At 53.3% G+C, this 16,431-nt stretch overlaps 2 protein-coding genes across 5 annotated transcripts in view; both read left to right on the top strand.

The window, feature by feature from the left end:
- The first annotated feature begins 3,377 nt into the window (after nucleotides 1-3,377).
- On the top strand, nucleotides 3,378-9,166 carry SLC25A41 (solute carrier family 25 member 41). The gene is made up of 7 exons (XM_057709256.1): nucleotides 3,378-3,572; nucleotides 3,810-3,965; nucleotides 4,512-4,664; nucleotides 4,842-4,949; nucleotides 7,666-7,833; nucleotides 8,047-8,194; nucleotides 8,994-9,166. Exons 1-7 carry the CDS (start codon nucleotides 3,378-3,380, stop codon nucleotides 9,164-9,166), a joined length of 1,101 nt encoding a protein of 366 aa, XP_057565239.1.
- Nucleotides 9,167-10,551: 1,385 nt separating this feature from the next.
- KHSRP (KH-type splicing regulatory protein) overlaps nucleotides 10,552-16,431 on the top strand; it is a 31,293-nt gene continuing 25,413 nt past the window's right edge. The window contains exons 1-7 of one of the 4 annotated variants that reach the window (XM_057708234.1): nucleotides 10,552-11,240; nucleotides 12,934-13,030; nucleotides 13,661-13,699; nucleotides 14,045-14,084; nucleotides 15,005-15,054; nucleotides 15,338-15,409; nucleotides 16,089-16,146. In XM_057708234.1, coding sequence (XP_057564217.1) covers nucleotides 10,983-11,240; nucleotides 12,934-13,030; nucleotides 13,661-13,699; nucleotides 14,045-14,084; nucleotides 15,005-15,054; nucleotides 15,338-15,409; nucleotides 16,089-16,146 — 614 coding nt within the window. In that variant the 5' untranslated portion in view covers nucleotides 10,552-10,982. The remainder of the gene's footprint in view (nucleotides 11,241-12,933; nucleotides 13,031-13,660; nucleotides 13,700-14,044; nucleotides 14,085-15,004; nucleotides 15,055-15,337; nucleotides 15,410-16,088; nucleotides 16,147-16,431) is intronic. The other 3 variants (XM_057708236.1, XM_057708237.1, XM_057708235.1) reach the window with 3 other exon arrangements.

Here is a 16,431-nt window from a genome sequence, read left to right as displayed (position 1 = left end):
ACTACTGAAGCCCATGCACCTAGAGCCTGTGCTCCACAGCAAGAGAAGCCACTGCAATGAGAAGCCCATGCACTGCAACTAGAGAAAGCCCTCACGTGCAATGAAGACACAACAAAGCCAAGCAAAGAAACAAACAAGTAAATAACAAATCAGATTGACCTGTTTAAAAAAATTAAAGAAATAGAAAAAATTTTTCTTGAGAACTCAGGGTTTACTCTCAACTTTCATATGTAACATACAGTTACGTTAATCATTTTTATTATGTGTACATTACATCCTTTGTACTTATTTAGCTTATAACTGGAAGTTTGTACCTTTTGACCACCTTCATCCAATTCCCACTCTTCTCACCCCCTGCCTGTGGTAACCACGAATCTGATCTCTTTTTCTATGCATTTGTTTGTTTGTTTTTGCAGTGCAATTGACCTAAACATTATATTAGTTGCTGTTCTACATTGTCCACATTCTTTTATCCCATTACAGTGTGTTTGGGATTTAGGAGGCTCTGCTGACATGCAGTGTGACATCAGACAGTCTGCTTTTCCCTTTCCTTTTTTTTTTTTTTCTTTCTTTTTTTGCTTTCCCTTTCTAAGCCTTGGTTTCCCCACCCACACTTTAAAGATGTCTGACATCTTTAAAGGGAAAAAAACTCACATTTATGAAGCAAGTACTATGTACCCTTGCCCTGTGCTAAGCCCCTTAATATACATATGTGTTAGGGCTTCCCTAGTGGCGCAGTGGTTAAGAATCTGCCTGACAATGCAGGGGACACGGGTTAGAGCCCTGGTCCGGGAAGATCCCACATGCCTCGGAGCAAGTAGGCCCGTGCGCCACAACTATTGAGCCTGGGCTTTAGAGCCCATGAGCCACAACTACTGAAGCCCATGTACCTAGAGTCCATGCTCCACAAGAGAAGCCAGTGCAATGAGAAGCCCTTGCACCACAATGAAGAGTAGCCCCCGCTCGCCACAACTAGAGAAAGCCCGTGTGCAGCAACAAAGACCCAACAGCAGCCACTAAATAAATAAATAAATTTAAATATATATATATATTCACAAATGTGTTGAACACTTACTTTGTATTAGACCCAGTTCTGGACTCCAGACACAGAAGGGAATGAAACAAAGATCTCTACTCTCATAGACCCTATACTCCAGTGGGGAGAGAGAAACTAGAAGTAACACAAGTGAGCAACTATGTAGCAGTGTAGGTAGTAAAAGCCTTATGGAGAAAGACAAAGGAGGGGAGGGAGATGAGAAATACTGCAGGGTTGAGTTTAAATTTTAAGTAGGGTGATCAGAGAAGCCATCAGGGAGAAGGCGATGCTTGAATAAGGATTTTTTAAAATAAATTTGTTCATTTACTTATTGGTTGCACTGGGTCTTCGTTGCAGTGCATGGGCTTCTCTTTGCCATGGCTTCTCTTGGTGTGGAGCATGGGCTCTAGGCACGCGGGCTTCTGCAGTTGCGACTCGTGGGCTCTAGAGCACAGCTCAGTAGTTGTGGCACACGGGCTTACTTGCTCCGCCACATGTGGGATCTTCCCAGACCAGGGATAGAACCCATGTACCCTGCATTGGCAGGCGGATTCTTACCCCCTGCACCACCAGCGAAGTCCCTTGAATAAAGATTTAAAGATGGTTTAAAAATTAAAAGATCTGGGAATTCCCTGCTAGTCCAATGGTTAGGACTCGGCACTTTCACTGCTGTGGCCCAGGAAAAAACGACTTAAACGTGGTGAGGGAGGGAGTCATCAGGATGTCCAGGAAAACAGCATGCAAGACACAGCAAACAGCCAGTGTAAAGGTCCTGGTGTACCACCATGCCTGGCTGCGTTGGAAGAACAGCAAGGAGGCCCATGAGGCCAGCGTGAGTAATGGGGGGAGAGGGAGGAGGTGAGGACAGGGTAGGTCCTTCAGGGCCTTATGGGCCCTGGGGAGGACCACGCTTTTACCCAAGGGAGGTGGGGCCCTGAGGCCTGTGGGCAGAGGTGGGCGGGGCCTGACTCGGGTGCTCGCTGGCGCCCTCTGGTGGCTGCTGCGGGGAGGACAGACTGCGAGGGGTGAGGGCGGGAGCTGGAGGAACCAGGGTGGAGGCCACTGCACTGGTCCAGGTAAGTGACATTGGGCTGGACCAAGGTGGTGGCCCCGTATATGGTAAGCAGCAGCCAGATTCTGGATATACTTTGAAGGTTTAGCCCACAGGATTTAGTGACAGACTGTGTGCAAGAGAGAAAGGGAGGAATCAAGGATGACACCAAGGTTTCTCATCGTACAACTCGGAGGATGGAGATGCCCCCCAACGAAGACTCTCACTGGAACCTATTGACAACGCTGTGTGGTAGAGTTAGTCATTACTTCCAGTTTCCAGATGGGGAAAATGAAGCTCAGAGAAGTAAAGCAGGTATCCCAAGGTCACACAGCAAGAAGTGTCTGAGATGGAATTCAAACTTGGGTCCATCTGACTCCAAACCTATGCCTGTCTTACTTCGGGGACTAACTGTGTGTCTCTCTCCCAGAGCACCACAGCTTTCCCATTCTCCCCCACTTTCACCTCCTATTGCCATGACACTGAAACACTGTGTGTCAGTTTCCTATGGCTGCTGTAACAAAGCCCACAACCTTGGTGGCTTTAAAATATGGGAATTCCCTGGAGGTCCAGTGGTTAGGACTTCACACTCTCACTGCCCAGGGCCTGGGTTCGATCCCTAGTCAGGAAAATAATATCCCACAAGCCATGCAGCACTAGCCAAAAAAAATTAAAATGAATAAAAATAAAATACCACATATTATTGTAGAGGTCAGAAGCCTGACATGGATCTCACTGGGCTACAGTCATGCTGTCAGCAGGGCTGCTCCTTCTGGAGGCTCCAGGGGAGAATCTGCTAACTGGCCTTTTCAGCTTCTAAAGGCCACCTGCGTTCCATGGCTTGTGGTCCCTTGCTCCATCCTCAAAGCCAGCAGTGGCCAGTGGAATCTTTTTCACATCCAATCCCTCTAACACTGATGGTTCTGCCTCCCTCTTCCCTGTTGAAGAACTCATGAGACGACATTGAGCCCCTGTAGCTAATCCAGAACAATCTTTCCATCTCCCCATCAGCTGGTTAGGAATCGGAATTCTATCTGCAAATTTAATCCACCCCCTCCCCCTTGCTATGTAACACAACACATTCACAGGTTTAGAGGGATTGGGATGTGGACCTTGTGTGGGGCGGGGGGAAGATGCTCACTGTCTCATATGCAGTGAGGTCACAAGGCCCTCTGTGACCTCATCATCCCCTGGGACCCAAATGTACAAGGTGCCCCTCCCCCGTGGTTACTAGATGGGCAAACCTCTCGCCAGGGATTTGAACCTAAGTGTCCGGAGCCTCCAGCTGCCATGGGAGCCCAACCTGAGGAAGCTCAGAAGTCCTGCTCGAGGGTCCAGACCCTGTTTAAGAGGGTCAAGGCCTTACTTATCAAAATCTATCCCCCACCCCCACCCCCTTCCCAGAACCTGGGCTGTACCCACGTGTATGGGTACGTGTTTGGGCACGTGCGTGAAAGCAAACTGGAGCATCTCCCATCACAGCAGGTGAGTTTGGGTACCATGGGCCTCCCAGCGCCTCTAGCCAAGACTGCAGGGGGAGAAGCCCATGCTGCCAGCCCCCTCTGCATGGCCTGCTCCCCTCCAAGCTGACCCTGATGGAATGCCACCTTGAAGCAGTGGGGACCAGGGTAGGCCTTGGACCAGGAAGCGGTTCTGGAGGTGCATCTGGGGAAGGAGCTCCAGTCTGGCTGAGTGTGGGTGGGAGCTGGGTCTCTCCTGCAGGTGCTGGACACTGGAGAGCAGCTAATGGTCCCTGTGGATGTCCTGGAGGTAGATAATGCGGGAACCTTATGGAAGTTTCTCCTCTCGGGAGCCATGGCCGGGGCGGTGTCTCGCACAGGTACGGCCCCTCTGGACCGTGCCAAGGTGTACATGCAGGTGTGTGTGGGAGCACAACACAGGGGCTGTTGGGATGGGGATGGAGTTCAGGATGGGGGTGAGGGTGCAACTGGAAACAGGTACAAGGGTGGGGTCAGGACAGGGGATGGAGTTAGAAAGGGTCAGGACTTCTCTGGCGATCCAGTGCAGGGGGCATTGGTTCGATCCCTGGTCAGGGAACTAAGATCCCACAGGCCACACTATGTGGCGAAAAAAAAAAAAAGGGTGCTGAATGCAGATGGGATGGGGGTTGGAGTTGAGAAGATGGTAACAGGGACAGGGATGGGGTCTTTGGATGGCTTTGAAGACAAAACAGGACTGGGAAGGAGGAGAAGATGAGGGATGAGATGGGTCGGTGCTGGGTGGGTCTGTGTCATGTTGGAAAATTCTAGGACTAGCCAAGGAAGGCATTGAAGAAGGAATGGGGATGGGAGGGGGTAGGGATGGAGTTGGGCGCTGGAGACAGAAGAGGTTGTGCTCCAGGCTGGGATGGGGATGGACTTGGGATGGAGGGCTCCTCAGAAGGCCTCAGGCCTCTATCCCCAGGTCTACTCCTCCAAGACAAATTTCATGAATCTGCTGGGCGGTCTGCGGAGTATGGTCCAAGACGGGGGCATCTACTCACTATGGAGGGGCAATGGTATCAATGTACTCAAGATCGCCCCGGAGTATGCCATCAAGTTCTCTGTCTTTGAACAGGTGGGGGGATCGTCTGCTTTTCCCAGCCCTCACCTCCCCTGTACCCACGACCCCCAAAGCCCAGATCCTTATCCAAGACATACTTTCATCCTCCAGGTCCCAGACCTGTTACCCTGGATGAGTTTCAGGAAGGAAGGAAGGTTAGCTATTCTCTCACTTTCTTCTCTCCTGTCCCAGTGTAAGAACTACTTCTGCGGAGTGCATGAGTCCCCACCCTTTCAGGAACGTCTCCTTGCCGGCTCCTTGGCTGTGGCCACTTCCCAGACACTCATCAACCCCATGGAGGTAGGAGAATGTCTGCCCCACAGAAGATGAAACAAGATGATTAGGTGGTAGCGGCTACTGTTTCCTCCTTCCCCTTCCCCTCCTCCTCTGCCTCCTCCTCCTCCTTCTCTCCCTCTTCATGTAAGATATGTATCAAACGTGTATTCCAGATGGCTCCCTGGTCACCTCAACACTATTTACTGAATGGGTGGCTCCTCTTTCCCCCATCAATGACCCAAGATGCCACCATTGTAATTTACTAAACTCCTTTATACATTTGGGTTTATTTCTGACCTTTCTCTTCTTGTCACTCTGGGGTCTCTTCATGCACTACTATCTTTTTTTTTTTTAATGAATAGATTTTATTTTGTAACACAGTTTTAGGTTTACAGAAAAATTGAGCAGAAAGGACAGAGTGAGGACTTCCGCTGTGCTTCCACTACAGGGGGCACAGGTTCAGATACCTGGTTGGGAAACCAAGATTCCCACATGCCACCGTGGAATGGCCAAAAAAGAGAGTGTTGCCATATATCTCTTGCACATATACAAAGTTTCCGCTGTCATTATCGTCTTGCATTTGGGTGGTACATTGGTTACAATGGATGAGCCAATATTGATACATTATTATTAACTAAAGCCCATAGTTGACATCAGGGTTCACCCTTTGTGTTGTACATGCTATGGGTTTTGATAAACGTGTGACATGTAGCCACCATAATAGCATCATACAGAATAATTTCACTGCCCTAAAAAGTCACTGTACTACATCTATTCACCCTCCCTCCTCCTTCCCCCAGTCCCTGGGAACCACTGATCATGACACTATGTAGTTTTGCCCCATCTTTTTTATTTTTTATTTTTTATTTATTTTTTATTTTTATTTATTTATTTATTGGCTGCACAGCATGGCGTGTGGGATCTTAGCTCCCCAACCAGGGATTGAACACACGCCCCCTGCATTGGAAGCACAGAGTCTTAACCACTGGACCGCCAGGGAAGTCCCAGCCCCATCTTTAATTTTTGAGGCTTGATATTATGTCTTATTATTTTCCATCCCTTCTCTTCTTTATCAGTTTTTCAGGCTATTCTCTGTTGCATTTTTCCATTCAAACTTTAGAAGCAATGCGCCTCAATCAGAACACAAAATCACCTACGGGTATTTGTTTTTTCCCAGGATGATGTTTGGTTCATAAATGAGTTGAGAGATTATTGCCATGTTTATGATATTGGTTCTACATATCTGAGAACATTTCATTTGTTCAAGTCTCCTTTTTTGCCCTTTAATGGTCTTTTAAAGTTTTCTTCATATAATTCTTGCCCTTGTCTGGTTGAGTTCCTTATGAAGTGTTTTTGTTTTTGTTCATTTCTGCTGTTGTGTTCATTTCTGCTGCACTGCAAACTATTCCAGTCATATATATATATACACGCATTCATTTATATACATTTTTTTTCATTATGGTTTGTCACAGGATATTGAATATAGTTCTCTGTACTATACAGCAGCAGGAGCTTGTTGTTTAGCCATTCTATACATAATAGTTTGCATCTGTGAAGTGGTTTCGTTTTTGATTGTTACATAACCAATTACCACACCCAGTAGCTTAAAATGATACAGATTTATTATCTCATTGTTTCTGTGGGTCACCTCTGGGCACTGCCTAGTTGGGTCCTCTGCTCAGGGTTTGATCAGGTGGAAATGAAGGTGTCAGTTGGGCTATCAATGAACCCATCTAAGGCTTGGGGTGCTCTGGGAAACTCCCTGGTTGTTGGCAGGATTCAGTTTCTTATGGTTGTAGCACTGAGGTCTTCAACTCCCAGAGGTCACCCACTATTCCCTGCCATGTGGTCCCCTCTATAACAGTTTGCTTGTTTTTAAGACCAACCGAGGGAATTCCGTGGTGGTCCAGTGATTAGGACTTGCACTTTTTTCACTGCCATGGGCCCAGGTTCAATCCCTGGTTGGGGAACTGGCAATAGACTCTCTTTTAAAGGCCTCTCCTGATTGGGTCAGGCCCACTCCTGATTAACAAAGTCAGCTGGTCTTTATTACATCTCCAAAATCCCTTCACCTTTGTCATACTGTGTAACCTGCTCCAGGGGAGTCATAGCCCATTCCATTCACAGGTCTAGCTCATGCTCAAGGGCAGGTGGGAGGGCATTAAACAGAGCATGCCTCTCAGGGGGATGGGAACCTTGGGGACCACCTTAGAATCTGGCCTACCACACTTGGTGTGCTGTCTTTTGCACAACTGTAGAGCTGTCAATATTTTGATATTGGAACATTTCATTTCCATTAACTGGCTTCTTTCAGAAAATCAGCAGATCTGGCTACCTGGGGTTCAGGCACGGGATGACATTTGGCTGGCGTTAGGGCAGAGCTGCCACAGACCTCCATCCGGCTCACAGCACTTCCCTCACCTTTTTTTTTTTTCCTAAGTTTTATTATCATTTTTTGAATTTGTTGGCCGTGTAGCATGCGGGATCTAAGTTCCCCAGCCAGGGACGGAGCCCATGCCCCCTGCATTGGAAGTGTAGTCTTAACCCCTGGACCACCAGGGAAGTCCCTCCCTCACCCTCTTGGGCTGAGAGCACACACAGGCCGAGGCATGTGGGTCTGCAACTCAGCTGTGTGCATTCCTGAGCAGTTTCCTCCCGAGTAGATGGGGATAATGGCCACAGCTGGGGGTCACTGAGTGGATTAGATCAAAGAAGCTGCCTCACTCCTCATCCTCCCCAGGTGCTGAAGACACGGCTGACCCTGCGCCAGACTGGCCAGTATAAGGGGCTGCTGGACTGCACCAGGCAGATCCTGGAGCAGGAGGGTATCCGCGCCCTTTACCGCGGCTACCTGCCCAACATGCTCGGTATCATCCCCTACGCCTGCACTGACCTGGCCGTCTATGAGGTGTGGGTCCCGCAGAGGGGGTGGCAGGGGTGGTATGAACCCAGGCCCACAGAGAGCTTCTTCCTGGCCTTTTTTTTTTTTTTTTAGCCATGTGACATGTGGTACCTTAGTTCCCCGCCTAGGGATCGAACCCACGCCCCCTGCAGTGGAAATATGGGGTCCTAACCACTGGACCGTCAGAGAAGTCCCTCTCCTGGCCTTTTCCTCTCGTAGATGCTCAGGTGCCTCTGGCTGAAGTCAGGCAGGGACATGGAGGACCCTAGTGACCTGGTCAGTCTGTCGTCTGTGACACTGTCCACGACCTGTGGCCAGATGGCCAGTTACCCGCTGACTTTGGTGCGCACCAGGATGCAAGCCCAAGGTCAGCCTGGCCCTGGAGGCGACCTCACATGACCCTCCCCGCCTTGCTTCCACTCTCTGAACCTTCTCATCCCCCCACCCAAACTGATTCCCAAACCCTCCATATATGATCCTGGCCACCTCTGCTGATCCCTGAGCTCACCAAAACTTACCCTCACCCCCAAATCTGATCCCAGCCCTTCAATTAACCCTACACATCACTAAAATGAACATCCAGCTCCCAAATGACTCCCACAAACCTCCCCGAATGCGACTCAGGCCCTATACTGACCTCAAGACATATAGCCCCCAAATGACCTCCCAACTTCTCCAAATTGGACCCAGCTCTCCATTGGCTCCAAAGTCAAACAGTTCCTAAATTTGCCAATTCTGACACCTAGACATCCCCAAACTCATAACCACCTCCCCCACTATCCTGGGAACTCCCTAAATGTGACCCTCCCCCCCCGCAAAGGGACTCTCAAACCCCTAAACAAATCCTTGAACAACGAAACAGGTCCTTAGCCCACCACCCTGATCTTGAAAATGTCCCCAAACTACCACTTAGCACACTCCCCAAATCTCTAGCAGATCTCAGAAGCTGGAATGTTTTCTAGGATGCTCCCTACAACAAATCCTGAAAATTCCTGGCCCTCACTCTCCCCAAACAGACCAACTTCCTCTAAAAGTCTCCCAAACTTCTTTCCAGCTAACAACCCATCCCCCTTACTCCTGGCTTCATCCCCCAACATTCCAGCCCCTGCGTCCCACCCCCCTCCCCCTAGGATGCCAAGGCTCTGAGCTTGCTTCTGTCCCCACAGACACTGTGGAGGGTTCGAACCCCACCATGTGTGGAGTCTTCCGGCGGATCCTGGCCCAACAGGGCTGGCCGGGGCTGTACCGAGGCATGACCCCCACGTTACTGAAGGTGTTGCCGGCGGGTGGCATCAGCTACGTGGTGTACGAAGCCATGAAGAAGACCCTGGGCGTATAAGCAGAGAACTAGGCATACCCTGGACAGAAGTGGACGGGAGGATACAGTGTCCCCTGGCCCCAAAGAGCCCTCCAGGCTCGGGGCCCAGGGCGGTTTTTGTCAGGAGAAGCAGGCTGGGGGCCTGGGTCAGAAGATTCCTGGGGAGCCTCCTCCCCAGGGTGCAGCCTGGGACTAGTTTGGACTCCAGTTTGGCTCGTTGTGACCTGTGCTGGTCCCAGGGCAAAAGGGTGAATGTGGAAACAACCAGGAGTAAAGAGATGGTTCCTGTTGGACGTGTCTGGGATACCTGGGTCCAAAAGATGAGCTGGTTATCTGGAATCTCTGGGTCTAGGACAGAACCAGGACTCCCTGTGTCCAGGAAGAAAACTAGGGACCTGGAATCCTTGGTTCCAGGAAGTGAGCTGGGGACCTGGAGCCCTGGCTCTAGGACAGGAGCTGGGGACCTGGTAGACTTGGGTCCAGTGGGTAAGCTGGGAACCTGGAATACCCTGGGTCTAAAAAGGAGCTGGGCATCTGGTTCCCGGGGTCCTGTAAGGGGGAATAGGTACTTTGAGCTCCTCAGTCCTGATAGGGAATTGGAAGCCCGGAAGCTGCCTGGGTCCAGGAGAGAAATTGAGGGCCTAGGATCAGAGCCTGGAGCTCGGATCCGAGGACTTTATGTGAAGCGGGTGTGAGGTGTGGAATTAGAGTCTGGGATCCCTCGGTCCTGGGAGGAAACCAAAGGCTCTAGACCCTTGAGTTCGGGAGAAGCTGGTTCCATGAGTCCTGGAAGAGAAACGAGGGTTCTAGATCCATCGGGGGAGCGAGAGAGGGGGTACAGAGGATCCCTGGGTTTCCCAACCCCGGAAGTACCCGTCTCCAAGGCCTCAAGCAGGCCACGTGCCTGGCCTACCCAGCCAGGCTCCGGGGCCGCTAACCCAGACGTCAGGCCTGAATTCCGGCAGCCGGTAGCCAATGCCCACGTCGGCTGCCATTCACTCCGGCTCCGGCTAATCCCCTCCCGCCGTCTGGTGGCCGGCTCCTCCCCAATGCAGCTGCGCTTCCACCGGCTCCCACCTAAGCCGTGCACCGTTACTTCCTCCATTGCCACTTGTCCGGAGCAACGTCAATCACCTTACACCCGCCCCCGCCGCTCAGCCATTGGCTTAGCAGATGGGACTGGAAAAGGATTCTGGTTAACACCGAAACTAATTCAGTCCAAGCGCAGGCGCATCACACAGTTCCCGTCAGCGATTGGATTAAGTTGGCTGCCAATCTCTATAAAACCCGCCTTCCGTGCGTACTCATTGGCTTGCGTACACGACTGTCCCACGGGACGCCCGCCCAGGCCGTTCAAAGAAGCCTTTCTCCAGACCCCCTCCTTCCTGTCCACTTGACTCTTCCGAGCCAGCAATCCGGTTCTGAGGCCGCCCAGCGATTCTGGAACTCCCGCTTCATTGGGCCCCCGGCCTTCTCGGATCGCCTCGATTTGCCCGCCCAGCGCCGGTAGCTCGCAGCCCATTGCCTCCGAGAGCTGTCGATCTCGCGGCGCCTCCCGCCCACTACCTCTCGCGGCACTTCGATTGGCCGCTCGCCTCCAGGACCCGCGATTGGTGTCCCAGGAGTGGGGGCCACCTTCCATTGGCCCCGCGGCGCCGTCCGTCAAGCCGGCGTCGGGAGGGGGCGTCCCTCTCCCCCCTCGTCGTCTTCCCAGCCGCTGGGCTCCCAGAGTGCTCCGCGGCCGTGTGGAGCGAGGCCTTGTTCCCGCGTTGAGCCGCCGCTGCCGCCGCCTCCTCCTCAGCTTCAGCCTCCGCGCCAGGCCCGGCCCCGCCGCGCCATGTCGGACTACAGCACGGGAGGACCCCCGCCCGGGCCGCCGCCACCCGCCGGTGGAGGCGGGGGGTCCGGAGGAGCCGGGGGCGCCGGGGGAGGCCCGCCGCCGGGCCCGCCGGGCGCGGGGGACCGGGGCGGCGGCGGCCCCGGCGGCGGCGGCCCAGGCGGAGGGTCGGCCGGGGGCCCCTCGCAGCCTCCCGGCGGGGGCGGCCCAGGAATCCGCAAGGACGCCTTCGCAGACGCCGTGCAGCGGGCCCGCCAGGTGAGGAGGCCGCGGGCCTGAGGGGCGCGCGCGCGGGCGGGGGAGGGGGCGGGGTCACGTGCGCGCGCGCGGGGTCGCGGGGCGTGGGGGGGGGCCGGGGCCGCTGCGGGGTCACGTGGGGCGGTAGGCGGGCGCCTGCGCCTCCCCAGACCCCTGGAGTGGGCCCCCCCGGGGGGTGACCCCCTGCAGGGGGAAGGGTCGTCGCGGGGGGGGGGGTCACCCAAGAGCGGCCCTTGGGTGTGCAGAGTCCCTGGAGCGCAGGGACCCACTTTGCGGCCTCTCCTACTCCTGGAAGCAGGGGGTCCGCCTTCCCGGAGAGGTCTTAATGTGCCCCTACGTCCCCATCAAGGCAAAGAGCCCCCTTTGCTCCCAATCCAGTCCCATTTCTGCCTGCTGCCCAGGAAGGAGGCACTTTGGGGGGGGGGGGTGTCCTTCCTCTTGAGCCTGAAAAGTGGAAAGGGGACCTTTTGGCTGCCAGACAGTGGCCAAGCACTTAGTTGAAATGGGGAGGGTGGACCTAAGGATTGGCTCTTTTTGATGCTTCTGGTGACTTGAAAACGTGGTCTGTCTCTTTTGGGGAGAGGAGGGAAGGGTCCCACCACTGTGGTTCGGGGCATGGTGACTACATGGAGGTGTCACATGCTGGTGTGTGACCTCCCCGGCTCCATTCTCGGCCTCCCCACGGCCTGAGGGGAGGAGGCCCATAGACAGCGAGGACTTTGCCGCCCTTTCAAAAAGGAAGCTGACCGGGCTCAGGCCATTGAGTGCTTTCTCACTCAGGATTGTCCCAAAGCCTCCAGGACAGAGTGGGAGGTCCCGTTAGGGGAACGCCCTGTTCCCCTCCCAGTGTGGTCTGTGGCTTTCACCCCTAGGGTGGGATAGAGTTCCAAGGTGCACTTGATCTGGTAACCAGCCCCCCCACCCCCGCCCCCCCAAACTGTCTTGATTGAGAAGCAGCTATAACATGGGGAGTTGGTGCTGTCTGTTGAGGTGGGATAAGGTCGCATCTGGGCATCCCAAGAGCTTTGGCTCAAAGTGTTTTAAAAAAAAAAGTTTTAGAGAGGTGAAAAGATCCTCAGCTCGCGGTTTGTGTTTCTTTGGAAAACTTGTAATGTTCCTACCAGCAGACTCTGGTTTTAAATTTGTTGGGTTGGGGTTTATTAGACGTTGCCGTTCGTGTGTCTAAAATGTAGCGTGTTCCAAAAAGGGTCTTTTGTTTTGGTCAGAATGAGGGTTTCAGATGCCTTGAAGCAGAAACTTCCCCAGGATTTGTTGAACACATGTGAAGATTTGAGGGCAAGGGAGATAAAGGAAAGTTGTGCTCTTCGGCATCCCAGAGGACCGGGCGCCTCAGCAAGGCTCTCCCTGGCGGAAGGGATCTGAGGACCTTCCCTAGCACTTGAACTTTTGTTCCTTTTGCCCCTAGAACAAGTTAGTGTGAATTGCATTCTGGGCATGAACAATTTAGGCACAAATCTCAGAGAAAGGGAATTTTGAATTCCTGAGTAACTTGAACTCTGAGACTTTAGGTGAAAACTTCTAGAAGGTCTTAATCAGCAGGCTCTTCCCCAAATCCAGGGGAAGCCATTCCCAGGCCAGAGAGCAAGACCTGTTGGGTTTTTATGAACCAGAGAGGTTGATCTGAGAACCGTGGAGGGTGGTAATTCCTCTCTGCTTACACCTTTATTTCTAGATTGCAGCCAAAATTGGAGGCGATGCCGCTACAACTGTGAATAACAGCACTCCTGATTTTGGTTTCGGGGGCCAAAAGAGGCAGTTAGAAGATGGAGGTAACTACCTACTGGAAGGGCCAGGGGCAGAGAGTGTAGTGCCTTTGTCTGAATGTGGTTCAAAGTGGGGTGGGGGAGCCCACTGCCATTTGGTCTTTTAAAACCCCAGCACTCCCAGCTTTGTTCATTCTTTTTGTTCCGGCTGCCATCCTGAGGTATCAGGTGGCTGAGCGGAGGGCAGATTGATTGTGACAAGGTCCAAGTTGTAAGTTCTCAAGATTGTTCCTCCCCTCCTGCTAAGCTAGGGAAGGGCTGGTGGGTCTATGGAGGCCCCACCTCAGCACAGTGTGGCTGGCCCGGGGGCATGCAGCCTGATCCTGAGCAGCCCAGACTATCAACTCGGTGATCAGCCTGACTTCCCCAAGGCAGCTTTGGTCCTGAGCTGGAAGGACTCGGGCGCCACCATCATTTCCCCCGTTATAAAGGGCTTTTTATTCCTGAGTGCCAGAGGGGGGGATTGGTGAAGTCTGGCCCCCTCGGGGGTTGATCTCTGCTGCTCTCCTGCCTTGGCTCTCATGTGGGGGGTGGGGGACAGGAGGATTGTTTGCCAGGACATGTGGCACCAGCATCAGATTTGAGGCAGCTGTGGGTGGGTGGGTGCTGCATCTGACATCCTCTTTCTTTTCACAGACCAACCCGAGAGCAAGAAACTGGCTTCCCAGGGAGACTGTAAGTCCATTGGGTGACACAGGCAGAGGGCAGCTTCAGGATCTTAGGTTTTTAGCAGTGGGGAGCTGGAAGTACTGAGCAGACAGCACTTCTCCTTCATGGAGGCTCTTGGTGTTCCTCTGGGGCCCATGAGATTTAGAGACCCCAGAGCCTGGAAATTGAGACAGAAACCTCAGAGCATGTGCTTTTGTGAGGTGGGCTCCATCACGTTCACTGAGGAAGGCTCAGAAGCACTGTGATAAGTGCTGGTTGCCCCTCGTGCAGGCAGGTGTGCCTGGGGCCAGCAGTGTTCAGGGTCCCAAAGAGGAGTCAGGCCAATCTTTCCTTTGGATTTTCTCTCTGCAGCCATCAGTTCTCAGCTCGGACCCATCCATCCTCCCCCCAGGTAAGTTGTGATTTGGAGAACATGTTGTTTCCTCTCTGTCTCTGGCCTTTTGTACTGACTCGAGGGAGGGCTTTCTGAGGGCCACGTCGTTGAGGGCTTTGTCTCCGTTGCTGGTCAACCAGGGAGAGAACTGAAAGGCAGAGGAGCTTCTTTTCTCCCTTGTACTTACTGTCTGGGGGCTGTAGGGAGCACAGGGCTGTGGCCGTTAGGTGTGACGAGGAATGGGGATCTCTGCACCCTCTTGCTTCCTTTGTTGGAGTGGGGACACTCAGAAGCACAGCCATCCTTCCTCCTAGAAAAGGCTGGGGACTGGCCTTGGTCTTCTCATCTGTCTTCTGCAGATTCTTGCTCCCTGAGAGCTGGTGGAGCTGGGGAAGGTGTGTGTGGAGGAGGTGTCTTTCTTAGCTTTCCGACCCCATAATGACGTTAGTGTATCTGACAGAATCCTTTCTAAGGGACAGTGTTTTTTTTCTTTTTCCTCTTGGTTAAAGTTTTGTGAAATGCAATGGAAACAGCTTACTAGGAAAATGAAAAAGATACAAAAACTTTTTTTTTTTTTTTAATTAAAATCTACAGACATCAGATGACACCATCAGATTGCTGTAAAAGTGCCCCAAGTTCTCACTCTTACCCTGAGTTGGTGGGGCAGCACTGGTCCGGGGGGTCATGCCACCCCAGACCAAGCCTCTCGTGGCCTAGAGGGAGAAACTGAGGCCCCGAGGGGTTGGGTGTCCTGCTGTGACGTGGGGGAGCCCCCATGTTGTTGTCAGCCTCCACGTGGGCCTGTGGGGGGCTTGGTCCCCATGTCATAGAAGGCAGGGCCTGTGGCTTTGAGAGTCTTTCTCTGGGAGGCCCTCTGGCCCTTCATCTCCCCTACTTTTCTCCTACTTGAGGCTGACTCTCATTGTCTCTCCTTACAGGACTTCAATGACAGAGGAGTACAGGGTCCCAGACGGCATGGTGGGACTGAGTGAGTGTGGGTCGCTGATCGGGGATGCCCTTCTTCCCCCTTCTCTGGGGCAGTCTCCCGGAGCCCCTGCCAGCCTGGGAAGCTTTGGTCTGAAGCAAAGCGCGCTCCTGCGCTGTGTGCTTACTCTCCCCTTCTTCTGTGGGCAGAGGGGACGGTGGAGCGCTCAGCTTGGCTGCTGCCCCCTTGAATGCCCGCGGGTCCCGGAACCCCTTCCACGTAGTCTTCTCTGCGCCAGGCTTCCCCCACTCCTCAATCTCTGCTTTTCTTCTTTTTCTCCACCTAGTCATTGGTAGAGGAGGTGAACAGATTAACAAAATCCAGCAAGATTCAGGCTGCAAAGTGCAGATCTCTCCAGGTATGAGAGCCACGTCTGAGGAGGGACGGGCGCTGGGCTGGGCTGGGGCTCTTGGGCGCTTTCTTTCGTGATGTCCTGACTGCCGTGCTGGGGTAGAGGTGAAACGGGCCGGGGATCATTGAGCACTTTCTGTGTGCTAGGCTCGGCATAGCGCCTCAGCCAGCACAGCGCCTCAAGCTGCAGCTGCAACTCTTGTTTCCCTCCATGTTCCAGTGAGCAGGGATGGCCAGAATCCAGTGCAGGGAATGTCGCCCCAGACCCGTCAGGGCCTCAAAGCTGGTTTAAATACAGTTCTGCCTGCTTCTCCGCAAGTGCCTGCTTTGCAGGGGTTCCTGAGGGCTCGCCCTGCTTGGCACGTGTAGTTCATTGACTGGAAGGTGCCCATCATCCGTAGTGATGGATGAGGCCCAGCTTTGGGAGCTTCTGAAATCTGCCTCTCCTTCCATCTCATCCTTTTCTCTAAAAGTTTTGTCTCCCTTACTGGACTTTAAGCTTCCTGATCTTGACCTGGCGTAGAGCAGCCTCCCACGTGTTTGGGGAGGTAAACTGATTTGTCAGGCTGCCTCATGGTGGCAGAAGTAGCCATTGATTGTTTTGGAAGTCTCCCCATCTCCATAGAAGGTCCTCCTGGTGTCCATAGACTCCAGAAGGCATTGACCCTATCTTCTCTCTTCTCCAGACAGCGGCGGCCTGCCCGAGCGCAGTGTGTCCTTGACAGGAGCCCCGGAGTCTGTGCAGTAAGTCCTCGGCGGGCCTGTCACTGTGATGGGGAAAGCGGGCGGAAGTCCTCTGGACCCCTTTGAAACTGAGGGCGACTCCCACTCCATGTCCCTCAAACCCTGCCCTCTCTAGGGGGCTGTGCTGACACAGTGATTCCCTCAACTCCTGAGATCTGGGGAACCTGGGCCTGAGTAGCCCCAGGGATGGGACTCTGTCATCTGTCGGCCACATGGGTTGGAATCGCCTTCCCTGGGACCTGGGGGGAGCTGCCAGGCCAGTACTCTCTCCACTGACGGCACCCA

The sequence above is a fragment of the Hippopotamus amphibius genome, chromosome 15, assembly GCF_030028045.1.
Source record: "Hippopotamus amphibius kiboko isolate mHipAmp2 chromosome 15, mHipAmp2.hap2, whole genome shotgun sequence".
In the NCBI taxonomy this organism is placed as follows: Eukaryota; Metazoa; Chordata; class Mammalia; order Artiodactyla; family Hippopotamidae; genus Hippopotamus; species Hippopotamus amphibius.
This window is presented reverse-complemented; position numbering and strand designations above follow the sequence as displayed.

Coding starts and splice junctions, on each gene's coding strand:
- SLC25A41 (XM_057709256.1), top strand. CDS start 3,378: ATGGGAGCCCAACCTGAGGAAGCTCAGAAGTCCTGCTCGAGGGTCCAG. Junction 3,573..3,809: donor AGCATCTCCCATCACAGCAG/GTGAGTTTGGGT, acceptor TCTCTCCTGCAG/GTGCTGGACACTGGAGAGCA. Junction 4,950..7,665: donor CACTCATCAACCCCATGGAG/GTAGGAGAATGT, acceptor CATCCTCCCCAG/GTGCTGAAGACACGGCTGAC.